At 48.4% G+C, this 18697-nt stretch overlaps 1 protein-coding gene across 1 annotated transcript; it reads left to right on the top strand.

Annotated features, from left to right (window-relative positions):
- The first annotated feature begins 239 nt into the window (after positions 1-239).
- Positions 240-17196, top strand: TINCR (TINCR ubiquitin domain containing). The gene is made up of 4 exons (XM_081895974.1): positions 240-895; positions 5248-5324; positions 13635-13754; positions 16380-17196. The coding sequence occupies exons 1-2, from the start codon at positions 585-587 to the stop codon at positions 5270-5272; spliced, it is 336 nt and encodes a 111-aa protein (XP_081752100.1). The 5' UTR covers positions 240-584; the 3' UTR covers positions 5273-5324; positions 13635-13754; positions 16380-17196.
- The last annotated feature ends 1501 nt before the right edge of the window (positions 17197-18697 follow it).

The following is an 18697-nucleotide window of genomic DNA, read 5'->3' as shown; positions in this document are numbered from 1 at the left end:
TATGACTGTGACATGGTTTTATGAAATAATGATATTGGAAACTGCTTTCCAATTACTAAGAATTACTAAGAAATTCAGATGGAAGAGATTTGAGGAAGTCAAGTAATATGTTTATGAAGATGGATTTTGAGTAATTAATTAAGTGTTATTGTAGTGATGCTTTGTTCTATTTTATGTTCTATATTCTTCTTTCTTTTTCTTTCTTTCCCCTTTATTATTGTCAATCTTTTCTTTTGCTATGTTTATGCATGGAAAATAATAAATATTATTGTGAAAAAAGAAAGAAAAACCTTTGCTTTTCAGGGGGGTGGGCTGGATAGCCCTTGTGGTCCCTTCCCGTTCTGCGATGCTGCGATTCTATGAAATAAGTGGCGGTGATAGGCCTTCCCATATCGTGACGCACGCCAAGCCCCTGATCTCTGCCTCTGCACTCCTTGGGACGGGAGACAGGGCGAGATCTTGCCTGGAATGCGAAACATGCCACCCGACGGGCTCGGGCCGGGACCGGTTTGTCCAGCTTGGCAGGCTGGCGTTCCCTTTCCGAAACCTCCCTGGGAGTTCCTGGTCTCCCTGCTCTCGGCTTCATGCTTTCGCTGGCCTCTCTCTCGCCTGAATCTCTCGCCGAGCTGGAGGGGATGGAGACCCTGCGGAGGAGCCTGTCCCGGTGGAAGAAATACCACATCAAGGTCCACCTGGCTGACGAAGACCTCCTGCTGCCTCTGACCGTGAGGCCCACCGACACCATGATGGACCTGAGGGCCCACCTGGTGCGGGAAGGGGTGACCTCGTGGAAGAAGACCTTCTTCTACAACGCCCGGGTGATTGAGGAGCACGAGACGGTGAAGGAGGCCAAGATCCAGAACGGGTCCGTCCTCCTGCTCATCAGCGACAAGAGGTGGGTTCCCTGGGCATCGCTCCTCAGCCAAGCTTAGCCAGATGCTTAGGAAGTTCGCGCAAGTTTGGGTTTGTTTGGGGAGCTCTAGAGTTGGAAGGGACCCCCAAAGGTCATCCAGACCAACCCCCGGCAATGTAAGGAAATCGCAGCTGATGTCTCTTGGGCTGAGATGTAGTTCAGTGGGAGAGCACCTGCTCTTAGGACAGCAGTTCTCTACCTGTGGGTCCCCAGATGTTGTTGGACTACAACTCCCATCATCCCTGAGCCTTGCTAGCTAGGGGTGATGGGAGTTGTAGTTCAACAACATCTGGGGACCCACAGGTTGAGAAAGGCTGTTCCCGGTTGGAGATGAAGGTTCGCGGTTTTAACCCCCGAGTAAGACTGAGAAGCTGCACACCGGCTCCCTCGGCCAGTAAAGCGAGATGAGCGCCGCAACCCCAGAGTCGGCCACGACTGGACCTAATGGTCAGGGGTCCATTTACCTTTACCTTAAGAGTGAGAGGGACCCCTGCCCATGGCAAACCAAGCTGACAGACTATGCCGAGATGGCAAAGCCGACGGGAAAACTCAGAAACCAAGAGGACAAAAACTTGATAAAAGGATGGGAATACAGTGATACCTCAGATTAAGTACTTAATTCGTTCTGGAGGTCCGTTCTTAACCTGAAACTGTTCTTAACCTGAAGCACCACTTTAGCTAATGCTGCTGCCGTACCACCGGAGCATGATTTCTGTTCTCATCCTGAAGCAAAGTTCTTAACCTGAAGCACTATTTCTGGGTTAGCGGAGTCTGTAACCTGAAGCGTATGTGACCCGAGGTACCACTGTAATTTATAAGTTATTTAGGAGACCGCTGTAAGCAGATGGAAACAAAAGCAGGGTTTTGTTTTCACTTGTAGTGTAAAAATGACCAAGGATAATATGGTTGGATATAGAAACTGGAGAATGGATGGATATGCAGTAAAAAGGTAAAGGGACCCCTGACCATTAGGTCCAGGCGTGGCCGACACTGGGGTTGCGGCGCTCATCTCGCTTTACTGGCCGAGGGAGCTGGCGTACAGCCTCCGGGTCATGTGGCCAGCAGGACTAAGCCTGTGGGTTAAACCACAGAGCCTAGGGCTTGCCGATCAGAAGGTCGGCGGTTTGAATCCCCGTGACGGGGTGAGCTCCCGTTGTTCGGTCCCTGCTCCTGCCAACCTAGCAGTTCAAAAGCACATCAAAGTGCAAGTAGATAAATAGGTACCACTCCGGCAAGAAGGTAAACGGCGTTTCTGTGCGCTGCTCTCGTTCGCCAGAAGCGGCTTGGTCATGCTGGCCACATGACCTGGAAGCTGTATGCTGGCTCCCTCAGCCAATAAAGCGAGATGAGCACCACAACCCCAGAGTCGGCCACGACTGGACCTAATGGTCAGGGGTCCCTTTACCTTTCATGTGCATATACCTCCCAATAATGCAATCACACCACATGTGAGGATGATGATAGCTTCTCTAGTTACTAAATGAAGGGTGCCTTTGAATGTGCCATAGCCACTAAACCTGGAGTCCTAGAGGTATCCTTGGAAACCAGAATGGATCACTATGCTTAGATCTGGACAAAAACTTCTAGCTCTCTGATCAAAACCTTAGAATAGCCACACCACACCACTGGATTTCTTGCTAACAGTAAGTCCTGCTTGGAGTAGACCCATCGGAATGACTGGGCACTGCTGGTTTAGATCCATTCCTTTCAATGGCTAGACCCTGCCTGGGTAGAAACTGGTTGGATAAATCCACATTAACCTGCACAGTCCTAACCATGTCTTCTCAGAAGTAGGTCCTGTTGAGTTCAATGAACCTTGCTCACAGGTAAATGGGATTCAGGCTGCCTTCACATGGCCGTTCATTTCATTTCCCCGGCATTTTCCTAACTGTTGATTTCTGCGTTACGGTCGATGTGTTTGTACGATGTAGAAGTCACTTCTGGGGAAACTAAAGGAATACAGCCCATGATTTGAGCTCATTTCTGTGTTACCTGATCCCAGAAAAAAATACCACAACTCCTTTCAGCACCTTTAATGTGGAAAATTGCAGGGGCAAAGTGGTGAAATTTGGGGCAATATACTGGCCTATACGGGGACGTGGGTGGCGCTGTGGTCTAAACCACAGAGCCTAGGGCTTGCCGATCAGAAGGTTGGCGGTTCAAATCCCCGCAACGGGGTGAGCTCCCGTTGCTCGGTCCCTGCTCCTGCCAATCTAGCAGTTTGAAAGCACATCGGAATGCAAGTAGATAAATAGGTACCACTCCAGCGGGAAGGTAAACAGCGTTTCTGTGCGCTGCTCTGGTTCGCCAGAAGCGGCTTAGTCATGCTGGCCATATGACCCGGAAGCTGTATGCCGGCTCCCTCGGCCAATAAAGCGAGATGAGCGCCACAACCCCAGAGTCGGCCACCAGTGGACCTAATGGTCAGGGGTACCTTACTGGTCTATGGTTCTTTCTCGCTGTTTCTGTGGCAGACCCGTGGGGCAAAGGAAGGACACATGGGCCAAGAGGGTGGGATAATGGCGACGTGGTCCGATGGCATTCCTGTTGTGTAGACGAAATTTAGCTTGGCATGCTGGCATATCGGCCCCCAAAGCCACAGCTGCACAACATGAAACGCCAGCATTATAATCAGGAAAATTGCAATTTTTATGACGTGAACCGTTCTGAGATCTATGGGTATAGGGCGGTATACAAATTCAATCAAAAAACAATGGGAGAATGACATAGGCTATGAGATTAACCCCACTCAATGGGCCAGAATGTGGTCTAAACCCCCCTTTAAATCCATATCAACGAAAAGAAAACTCACTCTGAAACTCACCTACAGGTGGTACCTAACACCAAGGAAACTAGCGCTAATACGCCCAGGAACCTCACCAAAATGCTGGAGAGGGTGCACCTCCACAGGCACATAGCTCCACATGTGGTGGGAGTGCCCCAAAATCCAACTATTCTGGACAACACCACACAAGAAATATGTAAAATAACTACGCAAGTTTTTTTTTAAAAAGATAATTAAAAACACACAAATTTTCCATAACTTATTTTCCTTTAACTTATTTCCCAGACTTCCTCATACCTCCCTTTTTTTGTATTCCAATTCAAATTGTTAGTTCAGCAAATCCTTATCAATAAGCTTTAACCTACTTCTAAACCTTTTTTCCATATTCTCTTAAACATTACAGCTGGAAACCACTTAATTTCTATCCGACATCGTTCTAACATTCATTGATTTTGCAATATTTCTGTAAATAGTCTTTGAATTTCTTCCAATCTTCTTCCGCCGACTCTTCTCCCTGGTCTCGGATTCTGCCAGTCATTTCTGCCAATCCCATATAGTCCATCTTCCAAGACAATAATGCCCATTTACACCACAAAAAACTCATAACCCACCTACTTTCAGCAGCCAGAAACGCCATAACCAGACATTGGAAAGACCTGTCAGGACTAAGCATGGACCAATGGTACCAAATAGTATGGGAAACAGCCCTACTAGAAAAATTAACCAATAAACTGAAACTGACATGGGGACAAACAGAAGAAGACACCTTTACCCTGGCATGGCTCTCCTTTATCACATACACAGCCCAACAAGACAATGACAAAAATCCACCAACATCATACAAATCAATATGGCTAACCTGATCCAAAACACCCACTCACACACGAAAACAAAGATCACCACAGCCAATCACAAACAACTACACCCATGGCCAACCCCAACCTCTCTCACCACCAAAGGAACACAAGTGAAAAGCAGAAAACCGGCACAAGTAACGCTGACACCAAACCCTACATACATTAAGCAAAATAGAAACATTGCCACCCCACCCCATCTCCCCCCCTCCCCCCCTTTTCTTCCTAATGTCTCAACAAATGAAACTGATTTGTAAAAAGGTTAGATCGGAAAAATGCGAGAGACATTACATATACTTCTGCAAAACGAGAAAATCTTTAATTTAAAAATAAAAACAATAATGATAATAAAAAGGACGCGTACCCACACTGTAAACCTAACCCTGTTTACCTTCGGAGTAAGCTCCATCAAAAATTGTCACCAGGTCTTACTTCTGAGTAGATGCGGTTAGGATCGCAGGGTCACCTGTGACTTGGGAGGGGGAGTTCTGCCATGTGTTGGGTATGTCCTCTTAAGCTACAGTTCCTATTGTCCGCCGCCGCTGGCCATGTTGGCTGAGCCTGATAGGCTTTGGAGGCCAGCAGCCTCTGGAGGACAACCGGTGACCCATTCTTGGGGCAGCTTCCTGTGTTTCTGTTTAAATCAGCCCCTGATCCGGAACCTTGAGGACTAGCATCTCTCTTTCTATTTTTAGGGGAAAGGCCATAGATGAATGGTAGGACATCTGCCTTGTACTCAGAAGGTCCCAGGTTCAAGCCCTGTCATCTCCAGGTAAGCCAGTTGGTTAGAGCGTGCTGCCAATGAACACCAAGGTTGCAGGTTCGATACCCGCTTGGGACAGCTGCATTGCGGGGGGGTTGGGCTATATATATGAGAAATTGGGGGGGGGGTCCTGCCCTTTGCTACTACCCAACTACCCAATTAACCTCCGTCTCCAAGGGCTACCACGGTCATATCACCAGGGGCAAGATGAGACTCTCCAAATGTCCCCATTTTTCAGGGACGGTCCGGGAATAACAGAAGCCACCTAGGTTTCTGATTTGATCCCGGACTGCCCTGCTTTCCCTCAACAGGACACCCCTATTTTCATTGGAGAAATGTCGGAGGGGGTGGGAAAGGGAGTCCTAGGCCTTCATCAGAGAAATGTTGGAGGGCATGCAAGCTCATGGGCTATCTTTGCCATGGGATGGCACAGAGGCAAACCCTGGAGGTGGAGATCAATTAGGAGAGGGGGGCAGAAGAAGGAAGACCCCCACCCCAAGGGTCTACGTGAGAATTTGCAGACCGCTTCGGCCAGGCTGAAGCTTTCAACAGTCATGCTTGTTGCTTATTTTTCTTTTTACCTCCAGAGGCTCCTTCACCCGCCTGAAAACTCAGGCCCTCCACCTGCCAAGAAAACCTGGAGGCTTCAGGGCAGACCTGGAGGTCTAGCCAAGGCATAGGCAAACACCTCCAGGTGTTTTGGGACTACAACTCCCATCATCCCTAGCTAACAGGACCAGTGGTCAGGGATGATGGGAACTGTAGTCCCCAAACAGCTGGAGGGCCATGTTTGGCCATGCCTGGCACTAGATGATCCTCCCAACTCTACAGTTCTAAGATTCTGTGATTCCTGGGTGAGAGGGACCGGTGGTCTGGCCAGGGGTATAAGGCAGTTTCTTATATTCCTACCCCACTGCCCCACCCATTTACAGACCCCCAGTCTTTGCCTTGTTGTCCTTCAGAGTTTAGCTCCTTCCAGATCTCAAGAAGTTACTGTTAGGATATTCCATTCCACCTTAAGGAACAGGCATGATAGTTGTGTCATGTGCCTGTTTACATTCCAGCACAGTTTGCTGGGAACCTCCATTTGGGTACAGCTTTTGCCGTTTTGCTTTGGACACGAAGGAGGTCAGACATGTTTCCTTTTGTCCTGCTGTACACTGAATAAGCAAGGGACATGGGTGGCGCTGTGGGTTAAACCACAGAGCCTAGGACTTGCCAATCAGAAGGTCAGCGGTTCGAATCTCTGCGACAGGGTAAGCTCCTGTTGCTCGGTCCCAGCTCCTGCCAACCTAGCAGTTTGAAAGCTCGCCAATGTGCAAGTAGATACATAGGTACCGCTCCGGCGGGAAGGTAAATGGTGTTTCCGTGCGCTGCTCTGGTTCGCCAGAAGCGGCTTAGTCCTGCTGGCCACATGACCCGGAAGCTGTACGCAGGCTCCCTCGGCCAGTAAAGCAAGATGAGCGCCGCAACCCCAGAGTCGGCCACGACTGGACCTAATGGTCAAGGGTCCCTTTACCTTTACTACGCTGAATAAACTGCTTGTAATTATGCTCACACAGCCTCTCCTGCCACTTTCGTTTGCACAGCGTTTACTCTGCTGAGTAGCGTGCCCCAGCTTCTAAAGCTCAGGTCACAGATTCATGCTGCACCAAGGACTGGAGTTCACCCAGCACACCAAGCGGTAGTTACATGTCTACCTGGTGGGTGGATTCTGCCTCTTGTGTGTGTACCGGTTAATAGGTGTGCATGAGTGGCACACAGAAGGATAACTGCCAAACGCGTTTGCAGAGCTAAGCAGGGCCCAGCATGGATTGATATGGGGGGGGGGACCTGCATGGACTAGATGACCCCTGGGGTCCCTTTCCAACTGTGGTGGGCCCGGGGGTAAGGACTGGTCCAGAATCTGAAGGTTCCGCTAGGAGTCAGTCTGACAGGGTCAAGGCAGGAAACCAGGCAAGGACAGGTACAGGATCTCAGGCAGGATCTAGCAAACAGCAACGTTGCTCCCGCAACCTGGGGCGGGGTCCGGCAGCCTTTTATCTCTGTCGGGGTAGTGGCCGGTCCTGATCCCCCACCGACTCACCTCCCTGTTTTGCCCAAAGCCGAGCACTCCTCCTGCAAGTACTTAGGTCTCTCCATCTCTCAGACCTTAGTCTCTGCAGCTTGGGAGACGTCGGTGGGTTACTAGACCCAGGGGCCGGCTCAGCCTCCCCTGACCCAACCGGTAGTGGAGCAGCTGTAAGTGATGGCCCAGCTGAGGGCAACGAGGTCATCCCCACATCTGGAGCCAGGGCAGGCTCAGGCCCCAGACTCGGCCCAGCTGGTGCTTGTTGCAGGGGAACCTGTGCAGACTGGGACTCTTCAGGATCAGGCCCCATACTTGGTTCAGATGATGCCTGGGGCAAAGGATCTGGTGCGGATTGAGTCTCCTCTGGTTCCGAGTCTCAGGCCATCACACCAACTCAACAATTCTACGATTCTATAGAATACCCATTGGTGGAAACCACAGGAAGGGAGAACATTCTTGCACTCGGGTCCTGCTTGCATTTGGCTGGCCGCTATTGGAGGAGGACTGGGATTACAGAATTCTAGACTTGGAAGGGACCCTGGTGGTCATCTAGTCCAGCCCCCTGCAACGACCCCTTTGGGCTCTTCGTATGCCCAATCTTCCTTTAAAAAGAGCAACGTAAGAAGGAGCTCCGGTGGATCAGACCAAAGGCCGTTCCAATCCGCCTCCTCGCTTCTACAGCGGCCAACCAGATCCATCGGCAAACACTGCCAGCAAAGTGATGTGCATAGTTTTAATCGTATTCATGTTTCATGGTATTGCAAGGGTTGGTTTTCCTATGTTTTCATAGAATTGTAGCGTCGGAAGGATACCTTTTGCCCGATGTGGGTCTCGAACCCACAACCTTGAGACTGATAGTCTTGTGCTCTACCTATCTGGAAGCTGCATTGGGTCCCATCAGGGAAAAAGACACGGTATAAATAGTCATATCTACTACTACTACTACTTAAAACAATATATTAATATAATACATAATATATCATAAAGGGACGCGGGTGGCGCTGTGGGTTAAACCACAGAGCCTAGGACTTGCCGATCAGAAGGTCGGCGGTTCGAATCCCCGCGACGGGGTGAGCTCCCGTTGCTCGGTCCCTGCTCCTGCTAACCTAGCAGTTCGAAAGCACCTCAAAGTGCAAGTAGATAAATAGGTACCGCTCCGGCGGGAAGGTAAACGGCGTTTCCGTGCGCTGCTCTGGTTTGCCAGAAGCGGCTTAGTCCTGCTGGCCACATGACCCGGAAGCTGTACGCCGGCTCCCTCGGCCAATAAAGCAAGATGAGCGCTGCAACCCCAGAGTTGGCCACGACTGGACCTAATGGTCAGGGGTCCCTTTACCTTTAATGTATCATAATAATAATCTTTGCTCTGTCCCCTCCGTGGATCTTTGAGTGTGATCACTGGGCAGGCGTCTGGATAAACAATAATTATGGTCGCCGGTCATGTGCTGCACCTCTCCTGAGTCAGGACTGAGACACGTTGTGTACACAAGCAAAGCCTGTTTTTCCAGGGTGACCTGTTTGTGCCTTCAGTGGATCTTGTCACTGCTAATCTTCCTTTTTTGAGAAAGAGCAAGACCAAGAGCAAGACCAACAGACTGGCAGATGTACTTTGGCGACGGCTTATTTGCTTTTGCTGCAAATATATCCATGTCCCTCTTTTGCTCCATGTTATGTACTGAGTTGAATAGGATCCAAAATGCAGCAGTCTGATTGGTCCTAGAACAACAGGATCCAAAATGCAGCAGTCTGATTGGTCCTAGAACAACAGGATCCAGAATGCAGCAGTCTGATTGGTCCTAGAACAATGCAGCAGTATGATTGGTCTGCAGGAGCCACCCAATCCAGCTCCAGATGGAAGTGAATCCACAACCTGATTGGCCTACAGGAGAATTACGGAATTAGCCAATCACGTGCAGCCCATTGTGTAAATAATGTATATAAAGCACTCCAAGTGGCTCAAAATGGCCTGCACTGTTCTCTATTGTAATACCAAACTTACTGTATGCACGTGAAACATGGACCGCTTATAAACGCCATCTCCATCTCCTCGGAAGATTCCATCAACGGTGCCTCCGAAAAAATGTACACATCACTTGGGAAGACAGGTGAACTAATGCCAGTGTACTGGAAGAAGCAAAGATCACCAGTGTCAAAGCGATGATTCTTCAACATCAACTTCGTTGGACTGGTCATGTTGTGTGGATGCCTGATTATCGTCTTCCAAAGCAACTCCTCTATTCCGAACTTTAAAATGGAAAGTGTGATGCTGGTGGTCAACAAAAGAGGCTTAAAGGCTCTCTCCAGGCAAATCTTTAAAAATGTAGTATAAACACTGACAACTGGGAAACACTGGCCTGTGAGCGCTCTAATTGGAGAGCAGCCTTTGCCAAAGGTGTCCTGGGCTTTGAAGACACTCGAACTCAGGACGCAAGGGAGAAACGTTCTAAGAGGAAGGCACGCTTGGCAAATCCAGACAGTGATCAACTCCCGCCTGGAAACCAATGTCCCTACTGTGGAAGGATGTGGGGATCCAGAATTGGCCTCCACAGTCACGTATGGACTCACTGTTAAAACCGTGTTTATGGAAGACAATCTTGCTCGGCTACGAGGGATTGCCAAAGAAGAAGATAAAGAAACACTGTTCTCCCTCTCCTCATTTCACAGAATCATATAATTGTTAGGTTGGAAGGGAACCCAGGGGTCATCTAGCCGAACCCCCTGCAATGCAGGAATTCTGCCCATCTGCTCCGGGGTGGGTTCGAACCTCCAACCTTCTGATCCTAACCACCGCCTCCATCCAAGTTGACTGGATGCACTGAAGGTGTTGGGGGAAGAAGGCAGTGGCGAGCATCCCTTGTCTCCTGCACTTAGTGGTTCTCTCTTTGGGGTCCATAATAATAATAATAATAATAATAATAATAATAATAATAATAATAATTTTTTATTTATACCCCGCCCTTCCCGGTTCAAAAACCGGGCTCAGGGTGGCTAACAATAAATTTAAAACACTTAATTGTAAAAGCAGCATAAAATACAGTATAGAAAAGATGAATAACTCTAAAATTCAAAATTCAGAAATCAATTTAGGGGAAATAAGCATTAGATAATCCCCAGGGTTAGCTGGCTGAATTGGTCCTACTTGGGCCAGCGAGGAGGCCAGGGGAGAATTAGCTGTGGGGTCTCAGAGCGGGTGATCTTCATAAAAGGGGAGGGGGAGGGAAGAGAAGGGAAATAGGAGATCAGGCTGAATTCAAATTAACGGCCAGGCGGAATAGCTCTGTCCAACAAAGGTCCATATAGTTAAAGCTATGGTTTTCCCAGTAGTGATGTATGGAAGTGAGAGCTGGACCATAAAGAAGGCTGATGGCCGAAGAATGGATGCTTTTGAATTCTGGTGCTGGAGGAGACTCTTGAGAGTCCCATGGACTGCAAGAAAATCAAATCTCTCTATTCTGAAGGAACTCAGCCCTGAGTTCTCACTGGAAGGACAGATCCTGAAGCTGAGGCTAAGACTTTGGCCACCTCATGAGAAGAGAAGACTCCCTGTTAAAGACCTTGATGTTGGGAAAGATGGAGGGCACAAGGAGACGGGGACGACGGAGGAAGAGATGGTGGGACAGTGTTCTCAAAGCGACCAACATGAGTTTGACCAAACTGCGGGAGGCAGTGGAAGACAGGAGTGCCTGGCGTGCTCTGGTCCAGGGGGTCACAAAGAGTCAGATATGACTAAACAACTAAACAACAACACAGGCCCTGTGGAAGGAAGTTAAATTCTGCAGGGTCCTGGTAGAGCATTCTACCAGGTGGGAGCCATCACTGAGAAGGCCCTGGCCCTGGTGGAGGATAGTCTGACTTCCTTAGGGCCCGGGACCTCTAAACTATGATTATTCATGGACCTTAAGGTCCTCTGCGGGGCAGACCAGGAGAGGCGGTCCCGTAGATACGAGAGCCCTATCTGCCACTCCTCCTGGTTGCCCCCAGTCTGCTGCCTGAGGCAACTGCCACACCGTCCCCCATGAGCGGGCCGGCCCTGTCTGGTACCACCACCTTGACGGGACGCCGGCAGCTGATCAGCTGCCAGTGGCCCCTGGCGAGCAGTTGGCCAAGCTGCTGTGTTTGGCAGCTCCTGGTTCGGCCTCGAGGGGGCAGCCCTGTGTGCCCCACATTTGAGGAACTGAGAAAGATCCCCTACACACGCAAAGGTAAAGGGACCCCTGACCATTAGGTCTAGTCGTGACCGACTCTGGGGTTGCGGCGCTCATCTCGCTTTATTGGCTGAGGGAGCCGGCATACAGCTTCTGGGTCATGTGGCCAGCAGGACTAAGCCGCTTCTGGTGAACCAGAGCAGCGCACGGAAACACGGTTTACCTTCCCGCCGGAGTGGTACCTATTTATCTACTTGCACTTTGACGTGCTATCGAACTGCTAGGTTGGCAGGAGCAGGGACCGAGCAACGGGAGCTCACCCCGTCGCGGGGATTCGAACCACCGACCTTCTGATCGGCAAGTCCTAGGCTCAGTGGTTTAACCCACATGCAAAAGAGGGGTGTTAATTCCAGATGCCACAATGCTTTCCTTTGCAGAGGCGGTGACCTGTATGTCATAGCCATGAATATTGATGGAAACATTCGGGGCACGGGACTCTATCCTGGTGGTTTTCCACCCGATGCAAAAGAAAACAGCATAAAGACCCTGCTTTTCTTCCTGCCCCCTTTTCCTAATGCGCCGGCAGATAATTGGCAGTGTTCGGGAGAAGGAGTCAGCCTCTCCTCCATGTTGGTATCCTTGGGGGGTTGATAATGTTGGCCATAAAAATTCACTTAAGACTCAGCCTCACAGATTTGGGGGTGGTAGGTTTTCTTATGGCCCTGGCTAATATGCAAAATTTATTTATCTGTGTGCTTTCTGAGCAAACTGCTTGGTGTGTGTGTGTGTTTTGCTGGTGGAAAGAGGTCACCTCGTTGCGATTCCAGAAGGGGCAGCGGAGCAAACTCTGCTTTTTAATCAGGAGGGTTGACTTTCCCCCCTGCAAGAACATGTCCGGATTATAACTTGCGTTTGCGCAAGACCTTCGTTGGAGAAGTTGTTGGTTGTGATCCTCTGCGAGGCGGGTCGCTTGCTATTGATTATCTGCTTGCGTGACCTGTTGCGGAGTCACTGCAACCCACGCAGCTCCCTGCCCCCCCCAGGGAAACAAATTCAGGGGTTTGCAACACAAGACACAATGTGCATTTAAAACGTACAACTGTCCGCAGAGCTTTCACAATTACCCAAGCAATTGATTGGCACCTGCCAAACGATGAGCTTGCCTGTACATCTTTTCATGGCTCCCCTGACCTCTGAGAACATTCCACACCTCGCCCTTCCCTCCCTCCCTCCCTCCCTCCCTCCCTCCCTCCCTCCCTCCCTCCCTCCCTGTCGTTGGAATGTTTGTGAACATTCTGTGACATCACAGCATGTCAGTCAATAGCTGGGGCGGAGAAGGAGTCTCCCATAGGGAGACAGCTGCTAGGTATTTATTTATTTTTAATCTTTCAGCCAAGGCAATAGTATGGAGGTTCTTCACAGCTGGGGAATCATACCCATGCTGATTCACTTAAATTTATTTATTTATTTTAGCTGGAAAGACTATCTTATTTATATATATATATATTAATTTTTTTAACCTATCATTTTCAGCAAGCATTTAACACAATTTCATATTTTATACATTTTTTTGACTTCTATCAATCACATCTGAAATTTTCCCAATCTTTTTCACTTAATTTACATTTCTTAATTTCACTATTACTTTTAATTATCTTGACTAATAACTCTCTTCATAATCTTCCTTGCAATATTTCATATTTTTCTCCTTACAAAACTTCTTGTAATCCTACTAGCGTAATCTGTTAATTACAATTGCTTTTCAAATAGTTCACATATTTATTCCAGTCCTCTGAGAATCTCTGGTCCTGCAGGTTTCGAATCCTTCCTGCCATCTTATCTAATTCTGCATAGTCCATTAATTTCATCTGCCATTCTTCTTTCGTCAGTAATTCTTCTTGTTTCCATTTCTGGGCCAATAATGATTTACTTAATTTTTTAAATTCCGTTATTCTTGTTATTTTCTTCACTGGGGAGATAAATATGAGGCGGCGGCAATTTCTCTCTGTCTGATCTGATCCCCTTCCCCTCTTGGCAGTCGTTGATTTGATTGACATTTGCATGCAGCCTGACGATCTCTCCCTTTCTTTTAAAAAAACCACGCAGGTGATGCTTGCTTTGGGAGGCTGAGGAACTGCCTGGCATGGCACCATCATTCAGAAGGACGGTGTTGTTTTTCTTATCTCTCAACGTGAGCAAATAACAGCAGCTAGCAGATATCCAAAGGTAAGCTGTGGAAAGAGAGCACAAACAGGTACACCTTCCCAAACCCAGACAGAAAGCTTTCCTGAGCTCCTGACAGGTGGCATTTCCCCTCCCCCTTGCCGGCATTCCGGATGTTTTCCCAATTCATCCCTGCAATTTTGCTAATCGCCAGCATCCTGTGAGCAACACTTCCTCCGGAGCTGTTGGAATGTTCTCCAGCATTTTGTGACATCCCTCCGGACCAACAGATGATTCTCCCAGAGCTATTTGAGTGTTCGTAAACATTCTGTGACACCATACTTGGCACCAAAGCTGAGGATGCGAATGCTGACCCGAGACAGGATATTATTGTTATTTTAACTTCTTGAACTCATCTTTCTAAATGATCACCATCGGCACACCTGCTTGGCCATGCTGAGGAAGTCAGGATACTGGGCTCATTGGCTCTCATGTTTTTAACCCTGCATGTGCTAACTAGCTCGAATCGGACATGCTGGTTCAAACCAATGGCCCAGCAGTTCATTACAGTGGTACCTCGGGTTACATACGCTTCAGGTTACAGACTCCGCTAACCCAGAAATAGTGCTTCAGGCTAAGAACTTTGCTTCAGGATAAGAACAGAAATCGTGCTCCAGCAGTGCGGCAGCGCGGGAGGCCCCATTAGCTAAATTGGTGCTTCAGGTTAAGAACAGTTTCAGGTTAAGAACGGACCTCCGGAACGAATTAAGTACTTAACCCGAGGTACCACTGCATCCTGTTCTCACAGTGGACAGACAGAGCTTAGGGCATGGGTAGGCAAACTGAGACCCAGGGCCTGGATCTGGCCCAATGGCCTTCTAAATCCGGCCCACAGACGGTCCAGGAATCAGCATGTTTTCACATGAGTAGAATGTGTGCTTTTATTTAAAATGCATCTCTGGGTTATTTGTGGGGCATAGGAATTCGTTCATTTCCCCCCTTCAAAATATAGTCCGGCCCCCCACAAGGTCTGAGGGACAGTGGACCGGCCCACTGCTGAAAAATGTTTGCTGAACCCTGGCTTAAGGATCCAGATGGACTGCTACTGGACTGGGAGGTTCCATAAGAATGTAAGGGAGGGAGTTCTGGGAGGGGTGGTCTTGTGGGAAAGTTAAAGCTTACCGGGAAATGATATACCGTATTTTTTGCTCTGCAAGATTCACTTTTCCCCTCCTAAAAAGTAAGGGGAAATGTGTGTGCGTCTTATGGAGCGAATGCAGGCTGCGCAGCTATCACAGAAGCCAGAACAGCAAGAGGGATTGCTGCTTTCACTGCCCAGTGATCCCTCTTGCTGTTCTGGCTTCTGAGATTCAGAATATTTTTTTTCTTGTTTTCCTCCTCCAAAAACTAGGCGCGTCTTGTGGCCTGGTGCGTCTTATAGAGCGAAAAATACGGTATAGGATGTTTAAAATAACGTTTGTAAAAAAACACACACCCAGAATCTTTTCTTTTGGCAATTATAGGGACACAACTACCTAGAATGTATAGAAACTTATTCATGTACAGTAATACCTCCGTGAACATCGGCCTTGTCTAGTGTCCATTCTGGCGAATGTCTGCGGCAAACCTGGAAGTACAGGAATGGGTTATTTCCGGGTTTGCCACTCGCGCATGTGCAGAAGCACTAAATCGCACTTTGCACATGCACAGAAGTGCAAACCGCTGTTTGGCTAGCGGCCCAGGGCTCCAAAATGGATCATGGCCACAAAATAGGGTACGACTAAATGCAACTACAGCAGCAAGAATGTTACTCGCCCCAAAATGGAACGAAGCAGAATTCCCAGCAAAGAAAGAATGCATGCAAAAACTTACGGAATATGCAGAAATGGCGAAACTTACCGGAAGAATAAGAAATCAAGATAAACTTTTTTTAAAAAATGGAAATGGCTTATTGAATATTTGCAGATAAACTGTAAACAGATAAGAACATTGGCAGGATTATTGTAATAACCTGCAGTTTGAGTAGCCTATATATTTAAAGCAGATGCATAAATGATCAAGTCAATTTGGATACGCAGAAGATATTAAAAATAAATTTAAGGGGCCGTAGAATAAGGGGGGAGGAAGTCAAGTTTTGAAATGTTAAAATGATAGCGAAATTAGTGAAATGTATAAACTTGATCACAGGTGGCGTTGTGGGTTAAACCACAGAGCCTAGGGCTTGCCGATCAGAAGCTTGGCGGTTCGAATCCCCGCGACGGGGTGAGCTCCCGTCGCTCGGTCCCTGCTCCTGCCCACCTAGCAGTTCGAAAGCACGTCAAAGTACAAGTAGATAAATAGGTACTGCTCCGGCAGGAAGGTAAAAGGCGTTTCCGTGTGCTGCTCTGGTTTGCCAGAAGCGGCTTAGTCATGCTGGCCACATGACCCGGAAGCTGTATGCCGGCTCCTCGGCCAATAAAGCGAGATGAGCGCCGCAACCCCAGAGTTGGCCACGACTGGACCTAATGGTCAGGGGTCCCTTTACCTTTATAAACTTGATAGGCATAAACAATATATATATTTTTTTGGTTAAAAAAAGGGAGAGGGAGTTCTGCAGTTTGACTTAGGCGCTGCTTTGAAGAAGCCCTGTTTTTTAGCAGTCCTAAATCTTCCCCTCTGTGTTCCCTGTCGCTCCTTGCTAAATTGCAGGTCTCCAAGCGAGGAGGAGGAGGGGAAGAAAGATGGATCCGGAGAGGAACGGAGGCGTTGGCAGAACCAGAAAACGGCGCTTCAGATCCATGACTCTTGGGCATTTTGAGTTGGTGACCTGAGAGAGAGAGAGTTTCTGCCTTCAGTCACTCCCTCATGGCGCCTCCACGCTGGGTGATACTTCAGACAGGTTTAGACATGACAGCCTAGCCTAGTTGTCTGCCGGAAAAGCGGGATTTCAAGTCGAGAGGGGCGGGGTGTCAGCGGCGGAGGCGGCCGAGGGTTTCAGTCACCCACGCCGGGAGGGCAGAGGTCAACTTCCTTGGGGGGAGGCTGTGCGGCTCAGTGATTAGAGCACACACAGAGCCTAGATTCCTGCATTGCAGGGGGGTTGGACCAAGGTGAGCCTCAGGGCCCCTCCCAATTCTGCAATTCGATACCCAGGCAGTGCCAGGAAAACCTTCCTGCCGGCTGCCAGTCAGTGCTGGAGCCCAGTGGTGGGCGGGGCAAAAGGAAAAAGGGGCGGAGCAACGCTTGCATTGCACAGGAACTTCTTACACCCAAACTCTGCCCTCTCAGACCAGGTGAGCGAGAGGCAGGGTCAGATTTTAGGGACGCACCCTGCCTGGCCAGGCGAAAACACGCAAGGAGGGTGTGAAGCAAAGGCAGTGAGGAGTGTGGCCTGGAGAATGTTCTGAGGGCCAGGCGGGGAGGTCCAGAGGGCCACATGTATTCTTTATTTATTTATTTATATAATTTTTTAATTGATTTTTGCAACGTATCATTTTCAACAATCATTAAACATATTTTCATATCTGATACTATTTTTTTTTTACTTCCATCAATCACATCTGAATTTTTTTCCAATCTATTCACTTAATATACATTTCTTACTTCCACTATTACATTTAAATCTCTTAACCAATATGTCTATTCTTTCTCTACTTAGCAATATTTCATGCATTCCTCCTTACAAAACTTCTTGCAGTCCTACTAGCGTAATTTGTTGATGAGAGCTGCTCTTCAAATAGTTCGTATAATTCTTCCAATCTTCTGTAAATGACACACCCTGCAATTCCCTGCAGTGCAAGAATGGCCTCAAACACTCCTTAAACTTGCTCAGACCTCCCCTCCAATAAATCTCAGTTCTTCAGCCTGAAATGTCACCATCCTAACAGAAATATATACCTTTCCTTTTCCCTCCCTCTCCCCTTTTCCTTTTGTGCCATGCCTTCTGCAGTGTAAGGCTACCTAGTTGTGACTGCACATCAGCCACATTGCTCTTCAGCTTGAAAGCATAGCTGTCAACGCTTTCCTCTTTTAAAGGGAAATTCCCTTATTCTGAATAGGATTCCTCGCAAGAAAAGGGAGAAGTTGACAGAAATGCTTGAAAGGTCTCCCACTGCCAGTGTTCTCAGCAAATAACTAAATAATTGGACAGCCAACATCTTCAGGGAACCAGCGCTTTGCTGTCAGAAATGCAGGATAACTTGGGGGACGGACCTGTACGCTCCCCTCCCCTGGGATAGCTCAGTCGGTAGAGCACGAGGCTCTAAATCCCAGGGTTGTGGGTTCGAACCCCAAGTTGGGCAAGAGATTCCTGCATTGCAGGGGGTTGGTCTAGATGACCCTAAGGGTCCCTTCCAACTCTATTTTTTAAAAAATAATAATTTTTATTAAATTTTCAATTTTATCATAATCACAGTTCCATTACATAATTCCATAACCACATGCATTGCTCAAACTGAGGATCGACCTCCCCCCGCCCCCCCCTTTCTGACTTCCAGACGTAATTACTTAATTCTTAGCATTTTTATGACCACCTTTTTTACCTTTTTGTATTTCCCCTCTTTCAATGTAAACCAGCTCCTTATGTTCACGTTACAAAGCACTTCGACTCAAACCTACAAACGTTTTCAGATGTTTACAATGTTCTTTCGTATACAGTGGTGCCTCGCAAGACGAAATTAATTCGTTCCGCAAGTTTTTTCTTCTTGCGAGTTTTTCGTCTTGCGAAGCATGGTTTCCCATAGGAATGCATTGAAAATCAATCAATGCGTTCCTATGGAGACCGTCCGGGGACAGAGGGGAAGCGCCGCGCGCCTTCCCCTCTGTCCCTGGACCTGTTTAAAGCAAGGGGCGGCGGGGAGAAGATTGCTTCTCCCCGTTGCCAGCCCCGCAATCTCCAGGGACAGAGGGGAAGGCGTGCGCGCCTTCCCCTCTGTCCCCGGACCTGTTTTAAAGCAAGGGAAGGGGCAGCGGGGAGAATCGCTTCTCCCCGCTGCCGCCCCTTGGTTCAAAAGGGGTCCGGGGAGAGA

This window comes from Podarcis melisellensis (assembly GCF_964234715.1).
Source record: "Podarcis melisellensis genome assembly, chromosome: 18".
NCBI lineage: Eukaryota > Metazoa > Chordata > Lepidosauria > Squamata > Lacertidae > Podarcis > Podarcis melisellensis.
This window is presented reverse-complemented; position numbering and strand designations above follow the sequence as displayed.